At 36.4% G+C, this 20,025-nt stretch overlaps 2 protein-coding genes across 3 annotated transcripts in view; one reads left to right on the top strand and one right to left on the bottom strand.

The window, feature by feature from the left end:
* Positions 1-6,224, top strand: part of LOC120069554 (methionine aminopeptidase 1D, chloroplastic/mitochondrial) — a 40,992-nt gene extending 34,768 nt beyond the window's left edge. Inside the window, 3 exon segments of the mRNA XM_039021340.1 lie at positions 2,195-2,292; positions 2,779-2,826; positions 5,761-6,224. Of these exon segments, the coding sequence (XP_038877268.1) occupies positions 2,195-2,292; positions 2,779-2,826; positions 5,761-5,906 (292 nt within the window). The 3' untranslated portion in view covers positions 5,907-6,224.
* Positions 6,225-7,202: 978 nt separating this feature from the next.
* LOC120069555 (RNA-binding protein Musashi homolog 1) lies at positions 7,203-17,539 on the bottom strand. 2 transcript variants are annotated; one of them, XM_039021342.1, is made up of 14 exons: positions 17,386-17,539; positions 17,030-17,194; positions 16,759-16,848; positions 13,645-13,710; positions 13,506-13,571; positions 13,204-13,289; positions 11,028-11,073; positions 10,729-10,783; positions 9,404-9,480; positions 9,151-9,298; positions 8,944-9,068; positions 8,749-8,853; positions 8,273-8,437; positions 7,203-7,620 (listed from the first exon to the last, which is right to left on the bottom strand). In XM_039021342.1, exons 2-14 carry the CDS (start codon positions 17,045-17,047, stop codon positions 7,558-7,560), a joined length of 1,110 nt encoding a protein of 369 aa, XP_038877270.1. In that variant the 5' UTR covers positions 17,048-17,194; positions 17,386-17,539; the 3' UTR covers positions 7,203-7,557. The 2 variants fall into 2 exon arrangements, with proteins under 2 accessions (XP_038877270.1, XP_038877271.1); XM_039021343.1 differs by having other exon boundaries at positions 17,030-17,486.
* Between the last annotated feature and the right edge of the window lie 2,486 nt (positions 17,540-20,025).

The following is a 20,025-nucleotide window of genomic DNA, read 5'->3' as shown; positions in this document are numbered from 1 at the left end:
GAACATACCCCATTTTTTTCATCACCATCATTCTCTCCGAATAAGAGTCAGGGGGAGCATAAGGAAGTAGAGGATGATTTCCTTGTCTACACAGTTACTTCTCCCTTCAATCCTCTTCCTGATTCATCTCTACCTGTGGCTACCTCTACTCTTCCACCCATCGTTAAGGTCTATACTCAACGACAACCTCCTTCAGTTCCATGCCCTGTACCAGAGTCTTCTTCGTCAATGGATCCAGAAACGAGTGATGATCTCCCTGTTGCTCTTCGTAAAGGTAAACGTACATGTGCTCATCTTATTTCCTCTTTTGTTTCATATGATCATTTGTCACCTTTCACATGTTCATTCATTGCATCCTTAGAGTCTGTATCCATTCCTAAAACTGTTCATGAGGCTCTGTCTCATCCTGGTTGGTGTGCCGCAATGGTGGAGGAGATGACTGCCTTAGATGATAATTGTACTTGGGATTTAGTTTCTCTCCCTGCAGGAAAGAAGGCTATCTGTTGCAAATGGGTGTTTGCGGTTAAAGTCAATCCTGATGGTTCTGTTGCTCGGTTAAAAGCGTGCCTTGTAGCGAAAGGCTACACACAAACTTATAGCGTTGACTATGCTGATACTTTTTCTCCTGTAATAAAAATGGCATCTGTGCGATTGTTTATTTCATTAGCTTCAATCAATCATAAGTCTTTACATCAGCTTGATATTAAAAATGCATTTCTTCATGGTGATCTTCAAGAAGAGGTGTATATGGTGCAACCACCAGGGATTGTTGCTCAGGAGGAGAATGGAACTGTGTGTCGCCTTCGTAAATCTTTGTATGGATTAAAGCAGAGCCCATGAGCTTTGTTTGGTAAATTTAGTCAGGTGATTAAAAGCTTTGGAACGCGGAAGAGCATGCCAGATCATTCAGTCTTTTTTAAGAGATCTGAGGGTGGTGTCATCTTGTTAGTCGTATATGTGGATGATATTGTGATTACTGATGATGATGCTTTAGGTATTCAGTCTCTAAAGACCTTTCTTCATAGTCAATTCCATACAAAAGATTTGGGCGTGTTGAAATACTTCTTAGGAATTGAGGTAATAAGAAGCAAGAAAGGAATTCTATTATCACAGAGAAAATATGTACTTGATTTGTTGACTGAAACAGGAAAGTTAAGGGCCAGGCCATACCCCAATGATGCCCAACTTACAGCTCATAAAAGATGGAGAATTGCTAAAAGATCTTGAAAGATATAGGAGGTTAGTGGGAAAACTTAATTACCTTACAGTGTACAGTGACTCGACCCGACACAACCTATTCAGTAAGTATTGTGAGTCAGTACATGTCATGCCCTACAGTTGATCATTGGCCTGCATTAGAACAGATTCTTTGTTATTTAAGGCTGCTCCCGGGCGTGTTATTATATAAGGATTATGGTCATACTAATATTGAATGTTCTCAGACACCGATTGGTAGGATCTAAAGGAGCAGAAGATCAACTTCAGGGTATTGTGTTTTTGTTAGTGGTAATTTGATTTCTTGGAAGAGTAAGAAGCAAAATGTGGTGTCACGTTCAAGTGCAGAATCAGAATATAGAGCAATGACACAATCTGTGGTGAATGAATAGAGCATTCTGATTCTTGTTGAGTTGGGATTTGAAATCACCAAACCGACAAAAGTTGTGGTGTGATGATCAAGCAGCACTTCATATTGCGTCTAATCCAGTATTTCATGAAAGAACTAAACATATTGAAGTTGATTGCCATTTTGTACGTGAGAAAATTCAACAAGGGTTTGTATCTACAGGATATGTGAAGACTGGAGAACAATTAGGAGATATCTTCACGAAAGCATGGATGGAAGACGTATAGATTATCTATGTAACAAGTTGGGCATGATTAACATATATGCTCCAACTTGAGGGTGAGTGTTATAATTCTATAATTAGGATTTTCCATTCTTGTAAATATTTTGTGATATTTTCCTTTTCTATGCTTTGTACACTTGTATATATTCATATCTTTAGTGAATGAATAGAGCATTCTGATTCTTTCTCAAACCTAAGAGTTTTACACTCAGATTTGAACTTATTCATATCAAAGAAATTTTACTTTACTAACAGATGATTGTGTCAATGCAGCTGGTCATTAATAGGATTATTGTGAATTAATGGAAATATCCTTTCTCATAATTTTCTCTGTTTCTTTAATCAAGCGACCATGCAGATAAACATCGATTTGGTGTAGTTCGACAGTTTGTTGGCCACGGCGTTGGACGTGTGTTTCATGCTGATCCAGTTATTCTTCACTTCAGTAATTATTCCCTTCTTTAGATGCTCGCTTTCACAGTGTGCTTTTTGTGTCATGCTGGTTGATCGAACATGGTCTTGATCATTAAAAGTTCTTTATGCTCATGGTTATAAAGTAACTAATTTAATATAATGAAAGTGTAATGAAGTCATAAGATCCATATGAAGTATAGTTAGCCTCTCTTTTGATCATAACGGAAACTGTTTAGTTGTGAAGAATATTCTTTAAAGCGAAGTTTTGTGTCGCTTATGATGAAGTTAAAAAATTATTTACTTTGTGAATAAATGACATATATGGATCGTATGGTGGAACCTCATCACTCTATCTGGTGCATTTTTCTCATCATAATTTGCTCAAGAAAAGGTTTCCTGCTCTTCAGTTTATATGCTTTTGCGTTGTACTGTGAAGTGCTCGCATTCTTTAACCAAACACACGAAAAAAAAAAAAAAATTTGCAAGATACTTGAGCACGAGTTCTTAATGCTTTCAGGGAACAATGATGCTGGGCGCATGGTGTTGAATCAAACCTTTACAATTGGTATTATATTTCAATTTGTTTTAGTTTTCCTGTATAGTATATTTTTGTTCTCGGATGATTACTTGAAATATGCAAATGAAGTCCGCTATAAGTAAATTAAGCGATAGTCATCAATGAAAAGTTCATATATAAAGTGGTTGAATGAAATTACATTTTTAATTATATCTCTAGTATGATTTGAATCATTGGGATTTTAGCGTTACGTAAATTTTTTTAAAAACAATCCATCCAAATTTAGCTGAACCAAAGAAATCTTATATTTTTCATCCTTGTTTTTGTCCTCCAACAATCTGGTACTAGAGCCTAAATGATTATAATATTTTTCTCCACCTTGCCACCATGCATCATAAATAACCTCTGTCTGCATCAGGCGGCCATTCCTCTTGAAACTTGAAAATTAGGTTTCTGCATAAAATGAAAACCTATACAAAAGGAAAACAATCAGCACCACTCACTATGATCATGGAAGTGATCATCTAAAACATCAATCCCACCATTAGATTCAAAATCTCATGATGTCTAATTCAAAATAATCTTTGCTGTTTCGAGCCAATTGTGTACCATGCGTTGTTTCTTCTCAGTCAAATTCTACTAACTCAGCCACCCTATTTCTTTCGAAATTTCATCTAGCATCTTCTGGAAGGCACCTTGGTTCAACTGATTCTTAGTAACCTAAGATATCGAAGTATGCGGAAGATTGGAAATGTAAGATTATGTTGTAATACTTCAATGTAAATCTCGTCATTCTAAATTTTCTAGTGTTGGGGAGATTATCACCGAGGAAATTGAAGTAAATATTGAGAAACAAACCCACAAACAATTAGATTGAGGCATGTGTATCTCGCTCTCTTTAAGGAAGTTTAAACCCACTGTAGTGTATATTTTTTTATCAGTCACTGGTGCAGCATGTCTTGTATGGCTGTCTCCTCTCAGATACAACCTAATCCAGATGTTGTATAGCTCAAACAAGCTCCACATCAGTTAATACTCCTCTTTTGGCCAATTTCTCTTAAAAGAGCAAAGGAGATAAATATGAGGAAGTAGAGAGAATAGAATATTGAAATAGTGTGTTAAAACTGTTTGTTATGGGATTTCCCAATCTAGTGAATTTATGACACGGGTTTTAACACCTCAGTTAACAAAAACATATAGGTTTTATACTTAATTTGATAAAAGAAAAAAAAAATTCAAATTTACTATCTCAATTAAATGTTAAACTTGTATAATAATTAGTAGTTAATATTTGAATGTAACAACACTTGGTGCGAAGGAAAACCATTAGCTGTTATTATTAATGTTGTTAAGTTTCTGTCATTGTTCTTGTTTGAACTTGTTCTGATGTATTTGGTTATTGTTCGTGGCTTTAACTGATTGATTAGCTTTCGGTAGGTTGTTCTTTTTGTAGCTTAGCCTTTAACAGCAGAACTAATATTTGTTGTGCTCGGCAGTTGACCTATATCCACTGCCATGGTCCCTTATTCAGTAAGAGAGATTCTGCAAGATTTACATTTCTAAAGTTCGTTCTTTGAAGTTTTTTTTCTAAAGAAATGAGCACTTTGTAATGAAAGATTAATGTGTATGTTTTGCAGTATGTCTTTTCAAAACTGGAATACCTTACCTAGTGTTTATATCCCTATGAGCAGCTACCATTAGAAACACTTGCCCTTTTAGGATCGTAACCATTTAAAGGACCCTACAAAAATGGGCATTTAAGGCTCTACATTTACCTATCATAAGCTTAGAGTACGGACTTTAATGAGAAGTAACAAGAGCTCTCTGGTAGCCATAGTTTGTCTCCTCCGTCTGGGTGCAGCAAATCTTCCCAAGTTAAAGAAGATTCAGCTGAATCCTAAACTCAAATTCCACTTGCTGGCTTCTTAACACCCAAAACATTAATGTATTTGGCCCTGCATGTTTAAGTTAAAGACCCTATGAAAAGAGTCACTAATGAGGAAACTTCAAGGCTCAAGCCAACCATGTTCTCAAGACCAGTACCCACCCTGAGGAGTGAATGCAGCTGGATAATATTTCTGAATTTAGAAATATTTAATGGAGGAGTTCTACATTTACCAACCTGTTCCTTGTCATGCTATTACCACCTGGAGCTCCTTGCTAGTTGCTACACTTATGGGATACTAAATATTTTTCATCCCAGCAAAAGCAAAGTCACTTTATCTTTATTCTTACAGCTTGAAACTCAACCTTTGAACAATCTTGTATAAGAGTCAAGATTTTAGATTAAAGAGTGCTCTCTATATGAAATTGAGAATGTCTTCCGTAGTCAAATTTGGTAGGCCGGAATGTGGGGTTAAGTTATCAACTCATATCGCCAAATTGATAGCATCATGATAATCTACCTTTATTGTGGTATAAATTCTAATTTTTAGGCATTTAAAACTTATGATGGATGTAGGCGAGAAAAGTTAATCACCATAAACGTTTCAATTGTGGACTTTTTATTATGTGAACACCAACTTTTGTTGAGTGAATCGTTTATAGCTGCAATTGTGTGATCGATTTCAGCTCTCAATTCTGTAAGTTCAACTTTACTACTTTTCTTATTCGGCTTCTAGATTCAGCCCATCAATTCTCTCCTTGCTCTAGAAAACCAATGATGATTTAATTTTGATTGAGCATGCAAAAGGTGTTTCTCAACTGATCAAAAGAGTGTCTTTCTTCCCTTGCTCTTCTTGCCATACATACAACAATAAGCACTCATACTACAACTGAACTAGGGCTTGTGTAATATTTTCCAAGACTCAAACTTGCAAGAACCTAGCATATTCTTCAACTACCGCCACGACTTGAACACAGTTCAAAGCTCTTGTTGGCATGTAATTTGTACAATATTTTGTTGACATTAGAATTTATACCTTTGTCATCTTGTGCTCCATTGGGGATTTTTATTGTGCACATTTTTTAATTCTTCTGCAGAGCCGATGCTAACCATTGGTAGCATAAATCCTGTCATGTGGAATGATAACTGGACCGTCGTAACAGAAGACGGAAGCCTATCAGCACAATTTGAACACACCATCTTAATAACCAATGATGGAGCTGAGATATTGACACAGTGTTAAACAATAGTGGATCTCATGGTAATACTTTGATACTCCAAAAAGGGGTAATTTTTTTTCCTGTAGCTCTTTTTGATTTATCACCTCCAAATGTATGTTCCAGAAAACATGGAGGCACTATTAATTTTGCCATCGTTATCGTTTTATAGAAACCAAGTTATTCATTGTCACCCTGAATTTATTAGTTATCTGTACTGTTTACACCGAGGGCTAGTGATGGCCAAGGTCCTTCCCCCCAGTAAGAAAATTCTTGTAAGTTATTTGTTGAGACAAACAACTCTTGTATTAATGTATAATGTATTGAAATTTGTTTTGCTTTAACTTAATGTTTCCTTATCTTACAAGGATTTCCTTGATCTGGTATTTGTAATGATGATGGTTCTATTTGAGGCAATAAAAGGATGCGGACAATAACTTCAGAATGAAGAAAAAAATTGGAGAATACTTTTTATCCAGTATGATTTCCCTGTGCTAAATTGAAACCTGGTACTTACAAGGAGAAAGAATTTATAAAATAAATGGTTGGGAAATACTAGAGATCTCCATCTGAGACCACTGAAGGAAATTTGATCTGTAGCTAGGATTGACAAAATTCCCCACGGAATCGGGATTCCGCCCCGATCGAGGCGGGAAATTTTCAGTTTGACCGGAGATGGGCGTTCAAATCGGAGAAATTTTTTGGGGTACCGTCCAGGGACGGCGGGCACGGGATGGTATCCCTGTCCAACCCCGACCCCGATTTGATATATTTATATTTTTAATACTTTACAAATATTATATTATAATATATAAAAATAACTTATTTATGTGTGTTTATAACGTATATAATCAAATATTAAATATCTAAATTATAAATCTAAGTCCAAAAGTCAAGCTCAAATTTTAATCAAATTTTAGGCTCGCCCCCGTTGCCAACCCTATCTGGAGCAGCGATTTTATTGAGCTATTGCAATAGTTATGAACTGCTACAACACATTTTGCAGCAATTTACGAACTCCTAGCTGTGTTAAGAGGGTTCTAGCAACATTTCTCAAATATGTTGAATACTATGTAACCGCTGCAATAAGGGTTTTAGAATGGGATCTAAAGATGAACACTTGAACTGCTGCCGTCGTTGATACTATAGTAGCAGTTTTTAAATATATTTTCCAATAATAGCAACAATTGTGTTCGTTATACTACAAAATATTTGACTATTTGTGCCAGTTTTAAATTGCACGTCTTCAGTGATGTGCTAATTAAACTGAATGTTGTCCAATTGAGAATATATGATTGGGGCAGATCAAGCAGAATGGCAAGTGATCAGTAATCACTATTCTGTGACATTGGAATCTAATTAATTGTCCGTGGAAAACCAAACCATCCTTAAAAAAAAATCGTAAAATGGAATTTCTTAAAGCAGAGTTAGAGAAGAATACACTACTAACTAATAACTTCTAACCAAGGGTACATAAACCAACCTACCCTTCGAACCCCGACCCAAACCCAACATGTTTCAGTTAGGGAAAAAAAGAAAGGAAAGAATGCAATAAAACACACATCCAAAGATATTGACTCTACAAAGGCCAAAACTCCGAATATCTCCTCATAAATAGGGCAGTTCATTTCTGTTGATTTATCAACCCATCACTACTTCAAGGCTGAATGTCTCTCTTTAGTATGGCCGATACCTCCAGTCTGCTCTAGATGGTCTTCCACCACCAATTCCATAACCCCACTGCATAATAAAAACAAACTAATCTTACCCAAAAAAAAAAAAAAAAGAAAAATCATGTCTTTAAAAGAGAGAACAAAAAAATAAAATCATGTTGTGTAGTGAGATTAAAAATGCTTTACATTTCAAACCACTTCTTGAGTTCTTTTGTGGAGAAGTACTTGTACTGTATTGTATCGTTTACTAGAGTATTTTACTCGAAAGCACTCTGAGAAATTTTGAACCAAACATTAAAATGAATTCTGAAGTATTCTTTCTAAAAATACACTTAGTTCTAGAAGCACCCTCAAATAATGCCCACTAAAGATTCAAGATGATTATTGTTGGAGTTTCTTTTTAAAGACTCTAAACTGAGTAGTCCATCTCATGATATATAGTAAAATGCTTGACCCAATAATTTGACGTAACTTATTGATATTGTACCAAATAATATCTACATGGTGCAAGTACTTTAGATTTTGAGGAAAAAGCAACTTATATAGTTATATCATATACACATGAAATTTTCATCTGCGTAATTTCAATTTTCAATCATTAAACTAGTGAATATGGATTTACCAATAAATGTTATATGGTGGACGACCTACCAATCACCACCTGAATGCTAGCCAACTTAAATATAAATTCAAATAGGAAATAAAACAGAGGCACTTACATCATCGAAGTCCAGGCTTCCATACATCCGTCCATAAGTCCTCATAGGTCCCACATAGCCGCCAAAAGATTCTGCGGCGCTATTCATCATAAAAGTTCCACTTGCTCCAGCTGCTCCAGCTCCAGCTCCAGCATCATCAAGAGGAGTGGCTGAATCAATAGCAACCTGCAGAATCCAACGGTGAGATTATATACTTGATTGAAGTAAAAAGAATTAATCAACCCACCGCAGAGAGAGCCTAAACAGAGAAGAAAAGAAAATTACTGAAAGGGATCCACACCCAAAAAGTTCGAACTGAAAATGCTCATATAATGGAATGCTTCAGAAATATATATAGTGTTTCATGTCCATGTCTACAAGCATGTATACATCAATTAGGTTACAAAAATACAAACTCTACTCTAAACAATCTAGATGTTCAAACACAAGACAATTATGCTTCCTTCTAGCAAGCAAAGTGGCATGCAGAAACATACCTGTTGTCCACAAATCTCATGAGATCTTCGAGATACACGATCTGCTACACCATCTTCAGCAAAAGTTACGAAACCAAAACCTCGATGACCAGATCTTTTAGGATCCTACATTGATCAGTAATAACAGGATCTTTAGGCTTATATCTCAAATCAGCCACTCTCACAAAATCAGCATTAACTAAATCTAGTTTTTACCTTCGGAACATAGACATCCAATATACGGCCAAATCTACCAAAGTATTGTCGGAGATCATCAGCAGATGCTTCTTGTGGGAGCCTACCAACAAAAATCTTTTTCCCCATCCCTCGAATTTCCCTTCCTGATCCAAGGACAAGGTAAATCAACATATAACACTGTTTACCAAGACCAAGCATTACATGAATGGTATCAGAGATACATACTCCCATAAACTGAGCCCGGATGGTCATATAAGGTAGGAGCACCAAGTGCTGCATATCTTGTTGCGGCAGAAATATAAGCATTGTATGCACCGTATCCACCCCCACCACCCCCCTGCGGCATTTTCCCTATGGGCCTGAAATCATCATCCTGGAAAGATAATATATATCTACCTTTCATTAGATGTACAAATTTAAAATATGAAATATCTGGAAGATAAATATAGTGTTAAATAGTCAACTGCAAAAATCTTACCTTAGGGGTCGCTCTATCAACAACCACAGTAGAACCTCCCAATTCATGAGTATCAGCCATCAAATTTTCCACAGAATCTGCAAAACATGAGTTACCACATTCAGTGCCTCGAAATTGAAACCATAGGCAACCATGAAAAGGATTTTTCTTTGATTTGACGGAAAGAAGGGCAATTTCAAGCACAAGGTACACGCGGGGGGGGGGGGGTACCCTATAGAAGAGCTTTTCATAAGCAAAAATTACAACTTACAAGAAGCGGATCCAAGAACTAGTGTCATTAAAGAGGATAATTACAACAATATTTAGTCACAGACTCACAAATTAACTATTTAGAGATGTTACCCGCTGGAAAACATTATGAGCACATGATTTACCAATGAACCAATAACAAGTCACAAATGAACTATTAAAGTGGATACATCCCAAACTTTATCCCAATAACTCTCAATTCGCTAAAATCAGTTGTTACTATTGATCTATTTAGTTATGATTAACAAATGTTCGATGCATGGCAAACAAGTTTCCCCAACTCATAGTCAATTTGTACCAGGTACAACTTATGTCTAGTGCATGTGTATTAAGCTAACAAGTTTCTAAGTGTTGGAGTGTCCAATACCTGCCAGACTCTAACAGTGCACACATTATTCAAACTAAAGTGTGTTGTGCTTAATAGGAGTAGGACAAAATCATTAATGTAAAACAAACTCCCTCCGTCCTTCCATGGTAACTGCATTCTTACATATTTCTCAATGAAAGTTCAGTCTTTTTCTTATTTATATTTTTTATAATATATACACACACACCATCCAAACAGCTAGGAGACCTCTCCCAGGAACTAACTAGTTGAAAAGGTGCACTTTGTAAGAATATGGTCCAAATCCTCCACTCATAAGGACATACCATTACAACCCAAGATCAATAGAAGACAACCTCTAGATGACATCAAGTCATCAACAATCTTGAACCATGGTCAACCAAGGAAAAGAACTTGTCTTTCTTTGAGATGTTTATCTTCAAGAGTTTGGTGTAAAGCGAAAGGAAAAAGAAAACCATGGAAAGAGGCAAGGCAGCATGAGCACTGCTACCTTTTGTGATCTTATTATTTGTTTTTTTCTAATACTTTAAATTCAAGAAACAAGGCAAGACACTTCAAGGAGGTTGTCTTGTCTTACCAGGTGAGACACTAAAATTGGCAACTTGAACTCTACAATCATATATCAATATAGAAATATAATCCAACCTGAACTTGCAAAAGTGATGAAACCTATTCCACGATGGGTTTTTGAACTCTACAATCATATATCAATATAGAAATATAATCCAACCTGAACTTGCAAAAGTGATGAAACCTATTCCACGATGGGTTTTTGATCCCTGGTCCTGAATTAAACAAGGAAACATTAAATCATGTCAGTAATATATCATATAGATTGCACATAAGCATGGGCAAACCACATGTGGACATCAAATCAATATATAAAATGGACATTGCCCAATTCGCATAGTGCGTGGACTCCTGACAAGTGAAAATAAGAATAAAAATCCCCTTCCTGATTTACTTTTACACGAGACAGTAGTAGAACCACAGAACTAATTTCCCACTTTAGTAAAAAGGAAACCGTACCTTTGGCATGTAAAGATCTGTTATCTCTCCATATTTCTCAAAATGACTGCAAAAAAAAATTAGAAAAACATTAAAACCCATAAAATTCATTTTCATCCTGAAGGGACGTCAAATCTACAAAATGCTTGAATAATGTCTTAGTTGATTCTACATGGCCTGCTGTCAACCCAAGGATACTACAATTCTTCTCTCCGAAATCCCGTCAGGATGACGGCTTTTTCAGAAAGTCATAAGGTCCTTGTTGATTGAGTTAATGGATTTTTAAGAGAGACCAACAAAAAGAAAAACCAGGAATGGAACTGGTTTCCTTCCCATGTTAGTAAAAATAATTAATTTTATGGAATTAAATGTCTTTTTATAAATGGGAGTTAGCACTTTGCCCCCTATACCTAGGGCACCCACCCCAAGGTCCAAACTCCTGAGACATCAAGGGTTTTTGTTGCTAAGCTCAGTTGAATATTCAAACTTAGAACCTCTATGCCAGTAAGACCAAAAGACCCAAGCTCTTCCCAAAGGGGCCGACCACTGGGGGCGATAATTTCATGAAATTATGTAAAACTTCACATTGAGTTCGAATTTCCTTATTGAATTATTGTATAAAAATAATATATTTATATAAAATATATATTTTTAAATGTGTTTTTGTCATGTTCGTGTCCCATATTGTAAAAAAAAAAAAAATGGCATGCCATAGCGTCTATGTCGAGTCGTATCCATATCTCATATGTTTATCCACACTGCTTAGGCCACATGTAATGATGTGAATGGAAAATTAGCAAATACATAATTTTCCAACTGCCACCTCTTTATGTTCTTTCTTTTCCACATTGCTACGAAGCTTCAAGAAGAGGTTTTCAATTTTTCCTGTCTCCACAAACTATTTCATCAACATTCCATAACCTGTACGTTATAGGTCTAATTCAATATTTTTCTTCCAACTTTTCCCCTATTCTCTTCTAAATTAGTATGTACCTCCTATTAACTGATAATTCCACATCAGATTTCTAGCTACAAAGATTCATTAGCAGGTCCTCAACCATCTCGGATCTCAAACTTCCTTAGATGATCTATGACAAGCATCTTTTTACCTAATTCATTCTTTTTCTGGTTCCCGTTGCATTTTCTTCCCTGTTCTTCTCAATCAACTCCAACTTCCTCTTCCATCTTCACCAACAATTCTCAATCAAATTTCTAGTTCCGACATAATAGGAGGTATATTCCTTTTGTGATCGACATCTACTTCAAGTATGTAAAGAAGCACGAATAAGCAACACATCACACCACAAGTACAATGAAATGTTATTGTATAAAAGTCTAGAACAAGAATGGGCTAATCTCTCATAGCTTCTCTCCTTGGTTACCTTAAGGAATCGCAATCACTCTTGGTCTTGATCCCTTGATCCATCCAACATTTATACAATCAAATCCCTCGTGGAAGATTTTGTGGATTCTCCTGTCCTATTTGAGTAATCTTTACATGGTGAATTGGCAAATTCATATCTAAAAGAAGATTAAAATTGTCCTTTGGGAACTTAGTTTTGGAGCTATTGCCACGGCCGATCAACTTCAGCACCATATGTCTTATATGAACATCTCCCCTTCATTATACATTATGTGTGCACACTCTGAATATCCAAGTCACCTTTTCTGCATTGCTCTTTTGCTTCCACTTATTAGGTCATCTTCCTCTACCTGCCGACAAAGAATACAACAGAAATTCCCAAATAGCGAAGGTATCTTCCTCGCAAGCCGATCTATCGTGTTAGCACAAACATAAAAAAAAAAAAATTAAAAAAAAAGGGTGTCCAATATCACTATTTTGATAAACATTGACTGTTGAAACATTCAACACATGATGGACAGAATAACATCACCCTAGCTAAAATGTCCATGGTTTATAGACTTCAAGTATGGAATGACTGAAAAATGAAAGGAAATATGCCTGAGAAAGGGCCAGAATTTTTATTGTTTATCCTCCTTAAATTAACCATTCATCCCTAATCTATTTCCAGCTAACAAGATCATTTCTAGGGGTTGTATTTCGATTCAAAACATATGTTTCAACTTTCAAATATACAGTTACAACGTCCATTTTTCTAAAGAAGTGCCTCAACATTCATTTTCAAACGATCGAATATAAAAGGCGGAGAAATAGCAGAAAACCACACCAAACTACCTGCGGAAGGCAGCCTCAGTCACAGATTGTGAGATCCTTGCTACAAAAATCCTAGTGACTCTCTTTGGAGGTGCTCTCATCTCCTCCTGTCAACAGAAAAATATGAAGTCCACATCCAATTCAGTTGTATGCATACACATGAAAACAAAGTACTTGCACTTCTTATGATTTATTAGTTTTTTTTTAAACAAACAAACAAACAAGAAGATAAAATGAAGATCACTCTGCAGAAGGAAAATGTGTGTAAGGGAGTGCAAATAAGTAGAGGGGACAGAGAGAGAGAGAGAGAGAGAGAGACTAACCTTAGGTGTGGCAACTTTAACTTCCATCATTCTGTTGCCAAGAAAGTGCTCACTTGATAGTGCATTCTGCAACAAAGAGATGTTAAGCATCAAAAAACGTCAAGTCAACAAAAAGAGAAAATGTTGAACATATTCCTACCTTAGCATCTTCATCGGTTGCAAATGTCACATATCCAAAACCACGAGAACGACCAGTTGACCTCTCCTGACATATTAAAAAAAAAAAGAAAAAAAAAACAAACCATATGGCTGTAAAGATAGGACTCAGAAATAAAAAGTACGATACAAAATTAGTCACAACAAACATTCACCATCTTCATGTGTAGAATCCACCAGGAAAAAAAGCTGATAAAAATTATATTTCATCAAGAGGGCAATTTTCATTAAGTAAACATTTGACAAAAAAATTATTAAAAAAAAAAAAGAAACCATAGCCAACAAGAGGAGCACCAGAAAGAAAACTAGCCGGCTAAAGAGTTTTAAATTCAAGAAACAAGGCTAATGAAAGTTTTTGCAAATTCTTAGAAGTAGACACCTTAGGTCACATGGACATGTGGCTTTCAAAAAGTGAGGGAGTGCTTAATACTGCTTGAAGTCGACACGCCACAAGGCTAGGGGTGGGCACTTTGATGCTTGAAAGCTCTATTTTTCTTTTCAGTATGTTTTATGAAGAACTAAAAAAGTATCTTAAGAGTTAAAAGAGTGTTCATTTTTCTCCCAGTCCCCTAATAAAAGCTATTAATGATGGAGGTAGCATTATGTGATTTTAGTAATCCCTAGTTTAATCCTTTTTTACCCTCAGTTGTGTGTAATTCCTTAATAAATAGGGTCCTTCTCCCGTGCTTTTTAAAGCTCAAGACGCAATAAAGCACAATAGTCCTTTGGGCTTTAAGCGCAAGCGCACAGAAAACGGGCAGGCTTTTTTATTTTGTGAGGCACACTATATATAAAAAGCACTACATTATGAAGGAAGTATAGTTGAAGTGGAAATATTATTTCTATTAAAAATAAATATATTACTTATATTTTTTTAAAAATAATGAAAAAGCCCCAAGGCCCAAGGCTTTGAGTCTTGGGCTTACAAAAGGTGCACACTTATTTTGTGAGCTCACCTTTTTCAAAGGCGAGGCATCAAACCTATGCCGCCTGAGCCTAGGCAACGCACCCGAGGCATTTATTAAAAAACTTACCCGTCTCCAATATTAAATACACTTTGATTTGCATAACAAGCTCTTGTTGTTTGCATTCTGGAGAATTCAATCCTTCGTCCTTTAGTTCATTCTAGGCCTAGAGCATAATCACCTGAGCCAACTTGTGACTATCGCTGGTGGAAGACGCAAAAAAACTTTTAGCAACGTTGATCACAGGAGGAAGGTCCGTAACTATGCTTCGTTGTTTCAAACAACGCACGCTTTAATTTAACAGAGAAACCCTTTAAAGTAGAAAGAAAATTTAAAAAAAATCGTCCAAAAGTGCGAATTTACAAGACAAATAGTTTTAGAGGACAAACACTATTCATCTTTGGTGTTTAGAGACAAAAACTATTTATCGGTTATGACAAAAACAACACACACTAATTGCAGAAGCCTATTCAACACACCCATTCCTACGTCAACAAAAGCAATTTGAAGGAGATGATGGAGAAGCTCAGAAGTACGATATCAACATTCCAACATCATTATTGGGAAAAAAATTATTCAAAATTTGGAATATAATGTTTATAAAACAGCACAGAATTCAATAAAGGGAAGACTTCTGTATATGCATGACGTATTCCAACAAATTTTGGGAATTCACTCAACAGCATATGAGAATTTGGGCAAAAACCCACAGGATTTTTCAGTGAAGGAAAAAAAAAAAACGAGTGTACGGGAAGATGTATGATGTTTGATCTTGCAGAAACCACCATTGAATGTCGAGAACATGAATTTAAGAAGACAAAATCAAAGCAAATCAAGGAATTGAAGACTCGGAGTTGGCAGTATTCACACGCACGGATCAAAATCAAAGCATAGACGAGTTTGTTTTGAAATAAGTAGACAAGAACTTAAGTAATCGAACAAAGTAGAAGCAGAAGAGACATTAAGATGTTGAAGCCGAGGGAAGAAGGATAACAACCATGGTGCGACCAGCCCAATCTCCAGAATGTAATTAATTGGTAAAAAACACACTAGACAACATTGCGTGCAAAAGATAATGAAGTCAGCAGACTATTTCCAAATCAAGCTTTGCATGACCCAATCCGATAGAGAAATCAAGGGTGATTGTTGAGAACAAAATTTATAGAGGAGGATGGACGGACGAAATTTTGGAGTGCAAGGGTTTTTTGCCAATGCCCCCCCCAAAAAAAAAAAAAAAAAAACCAGTTCAAACCTTGACCCGAACCCATCCCCAAGCACAATTGGGCTATTTGTTATATAGACACTCCGACTTAATTGTACGTTTTGCATTAAGTCATTTGCAGTTTCTACGCCTTAAACCAAAATTTGGGTTTTCAAACCCTAGCCCCACACGGCCAAGTCCAATTCGTAGCCTATGACCCAACCCATACCCAAATCACTCAATCCATCATCCCAAAACACATTAAATTTTCCCAACATTTTTTGTGAGTTTTCTTCACCAAATGATTCTTCTGTGGGTGGTTTTGGGTTTGTTGGATTGGATGAGTCTGTTCATGCAATGCAAAAGCTTTGTATCCTAGGTTGTGCTTCTTTGATTAAAAAATTTGTGAACAAAATGTAGGTAGTTGATTCGACCGCGCTTCATTGAACGAGTCTATATCGTCTTTTTAAAACTCAAGGACGAGTTTCTTTTGGGAGGGATAGAATGGTGGAGGTAGGATTAGGGTAATTTTTGTAAATCCCTAAGTTAATCCTTTTTACCCTCATTTGTGTTTAATCCCTTATAAATAGGGACCGTGCACATGAATTGAATACACTACACATTGATTGATAATAAAGTTTTGGTATTTGATTCTCAGAGAATTCACTCCTTAATCATTCTTAGGCTATCACATAAATTCTTAAACATTTCACTATCTTAATATTCATAATGCTACTTATTCTAATGTATAAAAAATATTATTTACAACTTTTTTATTTTCTGGCTTGGGCTTCAACCCGGAGGACTATTGCTGTTGAGTGAGCGCAATCACACTTTAAATAACACTAGGTTCTATACAAAGGCATGCTTAAAAGCCATAGAAAGAATGAATAGTACGAGTGTACCACAAGAAGAATGTAAAAAGGCAGACCTTCATGACAATACAATCCTCCAACTCCCCAAATTTGCTCATGTAGTCTCTCAGCCCTTCTGTATCGACGTCCCATGGAATACCAAGAACCTATCATAAAATGAATAAACAGCAAAAATCAAATCGGTAAGCTGATGGATAAAACAGAAACTAACCTTATACCTAATAAAATGAAATAAAAACCTAACGGGGAAACCAGATTACTTAATAGAAGAAACAACTGAAAAATCATAAAAACGTAGCCGAATAGGGAAAAACAGAAAATACTAACCACCAACTTCCGATCCATGATGAATTGGCGCAGGTAACGCAGAGAAATTGAACCCTAAAAGTGAAAAAGTATATCACTCTCTCCTCCTCTTCTTCCTCGCTCGCTCGCTCGCTCGCTCGCTCAAAGACCCACGCTCACTCTCCCCAAATCTCTCGCACTCGCTCCCTGCACATGATAACAAGAAGAGGCACACCTCTTTCTCACACACAATACTCAAATACCAAATCAATCTCACCGAATTCATCATTCGTTTTGTTTTTTTCCCTGTTTCAATTTCTTCTTTGCGATTAAAGCTCAAAATAACAAATCAAACAGACAAAAACAGTAGATATTCGTGGATAACGCGCTCAACTGACCTTTTATTCAAAATTTCTGGGATTTCAAGAAAACCCTAACGTAGATCTCTTCTCTCTCTCTCTCTCCCTCTTCGTCTCTCTTTCTCTCTCCCTATCGCGCGCCAGAAATAGCTTTAAAGCCGTCGCGTTTTCACCCATGTGGCCATGTTTAAGGTCCTCGAGTTTTGACTTTGGCAGCGCAACGAGAAATTGTTCGGTGCGATCAGCTACTACGGAAACAATGGTGGTGCTGCATTCGATTTATGCCACGTGTCTGCTGCATTTTCATCTTTATTTTTAATTCGAAGAAGTTTGCTTTTTGTTGCATGTTTTAATTTGCGAATTACACACATTTCTTTTCCTCAATTTTCACCCTTTTATAATTCTCTATTGAAAGAATTATGTATTTTACGAACTGCTGAAGGCTTCGCCTTTTATAGGCCTTCAGCATCGAAACAAATCATGAGTACCCCTTGGGGCCCAAACCCAAAACACAAGGTTTGAGTACATAAATGAGACTTCCAACACCAAATTTTCCAATGTGAGATTCTCCAACCAATAAAGTTGGTTCGCTCTTTGTTTTGAAAGTTAAATTTTTACCCAACAATCCCCCACTTGGAAATTTAAACAAAAGGAAAAGAGAGAAAAGATTTTCATCGAGCAGTTTCAGTCTATACAACACTATACAAAAGCAAAGGTGTCTTACGACGTGAACCTTTATATAGTGTAGATGATTCAAAATATACTAGAGTAATCCTTGGTTTTGAACTCTATCTCTGACAGCATCTCACACAGTGTGTCATTAGGGTGTCGTATGAAAGCCCGTGCTTTTAAGGCCTAGAACGTGAATCCCAGTTTAGTGAATGCTCTAGAGAGTTTGCCTAAAAACTCCATAGGAAGCGGCCTTCACTTCCACATTCACACAGGTGAGTCTATCAAGGGTACTCTTGTAGCTGGGTACCCCACTTGTCATCAAGTATAGATCTCATTAAGAACTGAGTTCAACTTTTCTTACGCTTCAGGATATCATGCTCAGACTTTAAGTCATAGGAATGGAACTCTATGTTTGGTTTAGCATGATTCACTATATATCACCCGTGATCAATTATTACCCGTTGAACCTGTTTTTTGGGATCTCTAGTCTACAAGTTGGGTTTTCCTCACGGTGATTCATTTTTCGATAGGCATGAGTCCCATCCTTTCTGAGGTTCTGAAAACTTTTTCTCTGGCCAGTCCTTTCATCAAAGGATCTGCCAAATTTTCATCAGTCCGTGTGTGATCCACTCCAACTACACCAGTAGTGAGAAACTCTCTAATGGTATTGTGCTTATGACGTATTTGACGTCTCTTTTCATTGTAGTAACGGTTCTGAACTTTTGCGATTGCTGCAGTACTATCGCAATGGATCAATATGGCTGGTATCGGCTTTTCCCATAAGGGAATCTCTTATAGCAAACTTCTAAGCCAACCTGCTTCTTCACTAACTGTCGCTAGTGCTATCATTTCTGACTCCATTGTAGATTGGGCTAAAATAGTATGTTTCTTGGACTTCCAAGAGACGGCTTCGCCAGCTATATTAAAGCTATAGCAACTTGTAGCCTTTGAATCATCTGAAAGAAAGTTCCAATCAGTATCGTTGAACCCTTTCAGGACAGTAGGAAACTTTTGATAATGTAATCCTAGGTTTTGGGTTTTCTTTAAGTATCTCATGACCCTTTCTATAGCATTCCAATGCTCTTTACTAGGTCTACTTGTAAACCTGCAAAGCAGTCCTACAGCATAAGCTATGTCAGGCCTAGTACAGCCGGCAGCGTATCTAAGACTGCCTATGATGCTCACATACTCATATTGATCAACACTGTCACCAATGTTCTTGAACAACTTGACACTAGGGTCATAAGGAGTACAGGCTAGTTTACACTCAAAGTAATTATATTTCTTTAGAATCTTTTCTATATAGTGAGATTGATCTAAAGAAATTCCCTTTTCAGACCTATTTACTTTTATGCCTAAGAATTACACTAACTTCTCCTAAATCTTTTATGTCGAAGTTCCGCATCAATATTGATTTCACATCATTATAAACATGCAAGTTCGACCCAAAGATAAATAAATCATCTACATATAGACACAAGATGGTGCATAGGTTATTGTCAAACTTATGGTAGATGCATTTATCACTTTCATTGACCTTGAAACCTTTAGATAGGATAAGGATGTCAAAATTTTCTTATCATTGCTTAGGAGCTTATTTTAATCCATAGAGAGATTTTTCTAATTTAATACACCTTATTTTCTTGGACCATGGACAACAAAACCCTCAAGTTGTTCCATGTAAATCTCTTCTTCAAGTTCACTGTTTAGGAAAGCGATTTTTACATCCATCTGATGTACTACGAGGTTATAAAGGGCAACGAGAAAGAAACAGGGCACGGATAGAGGTAATTCTAGTGACAAGAGAGAAGGTGTCAAAGAAATCTACGTTTTCTCTTATCTAAAGCCCTTTGCTACTAACTTGGCTTTAAATTTGTCGACAGACCATTATGTCTAAGTTCCTCCTTAAGACCCATTTGCACCTTATTGCCTTACATCCTGGGGATAGATATACTAAATTCAAGTCCTATTTGACTCAAGTGAGTCCATCTCATCATTTATGGCTTC

Source organism: Benincasa hispida, unplaced genomic scaffold (assembly GCF_009727055.1).
Source record: "Benincasa hispida cultivar B227 unplaced genomic scaffold, ASM972705v1 Contig502, whole genome shotgun sequence".
In the NCBI taxonomy this organism is placed as follows: Eukaryota; Viridiplantae; Streptophyta; class Magnoliopsida; order Cucurbitales; family Cucurbitaceae; genus Benincasa; species Benincasa hispida.
Note: the sequence above shows the minus strand (reverse complement) of the source record. Positions and strands in the feature narration are given on the sequence as shown.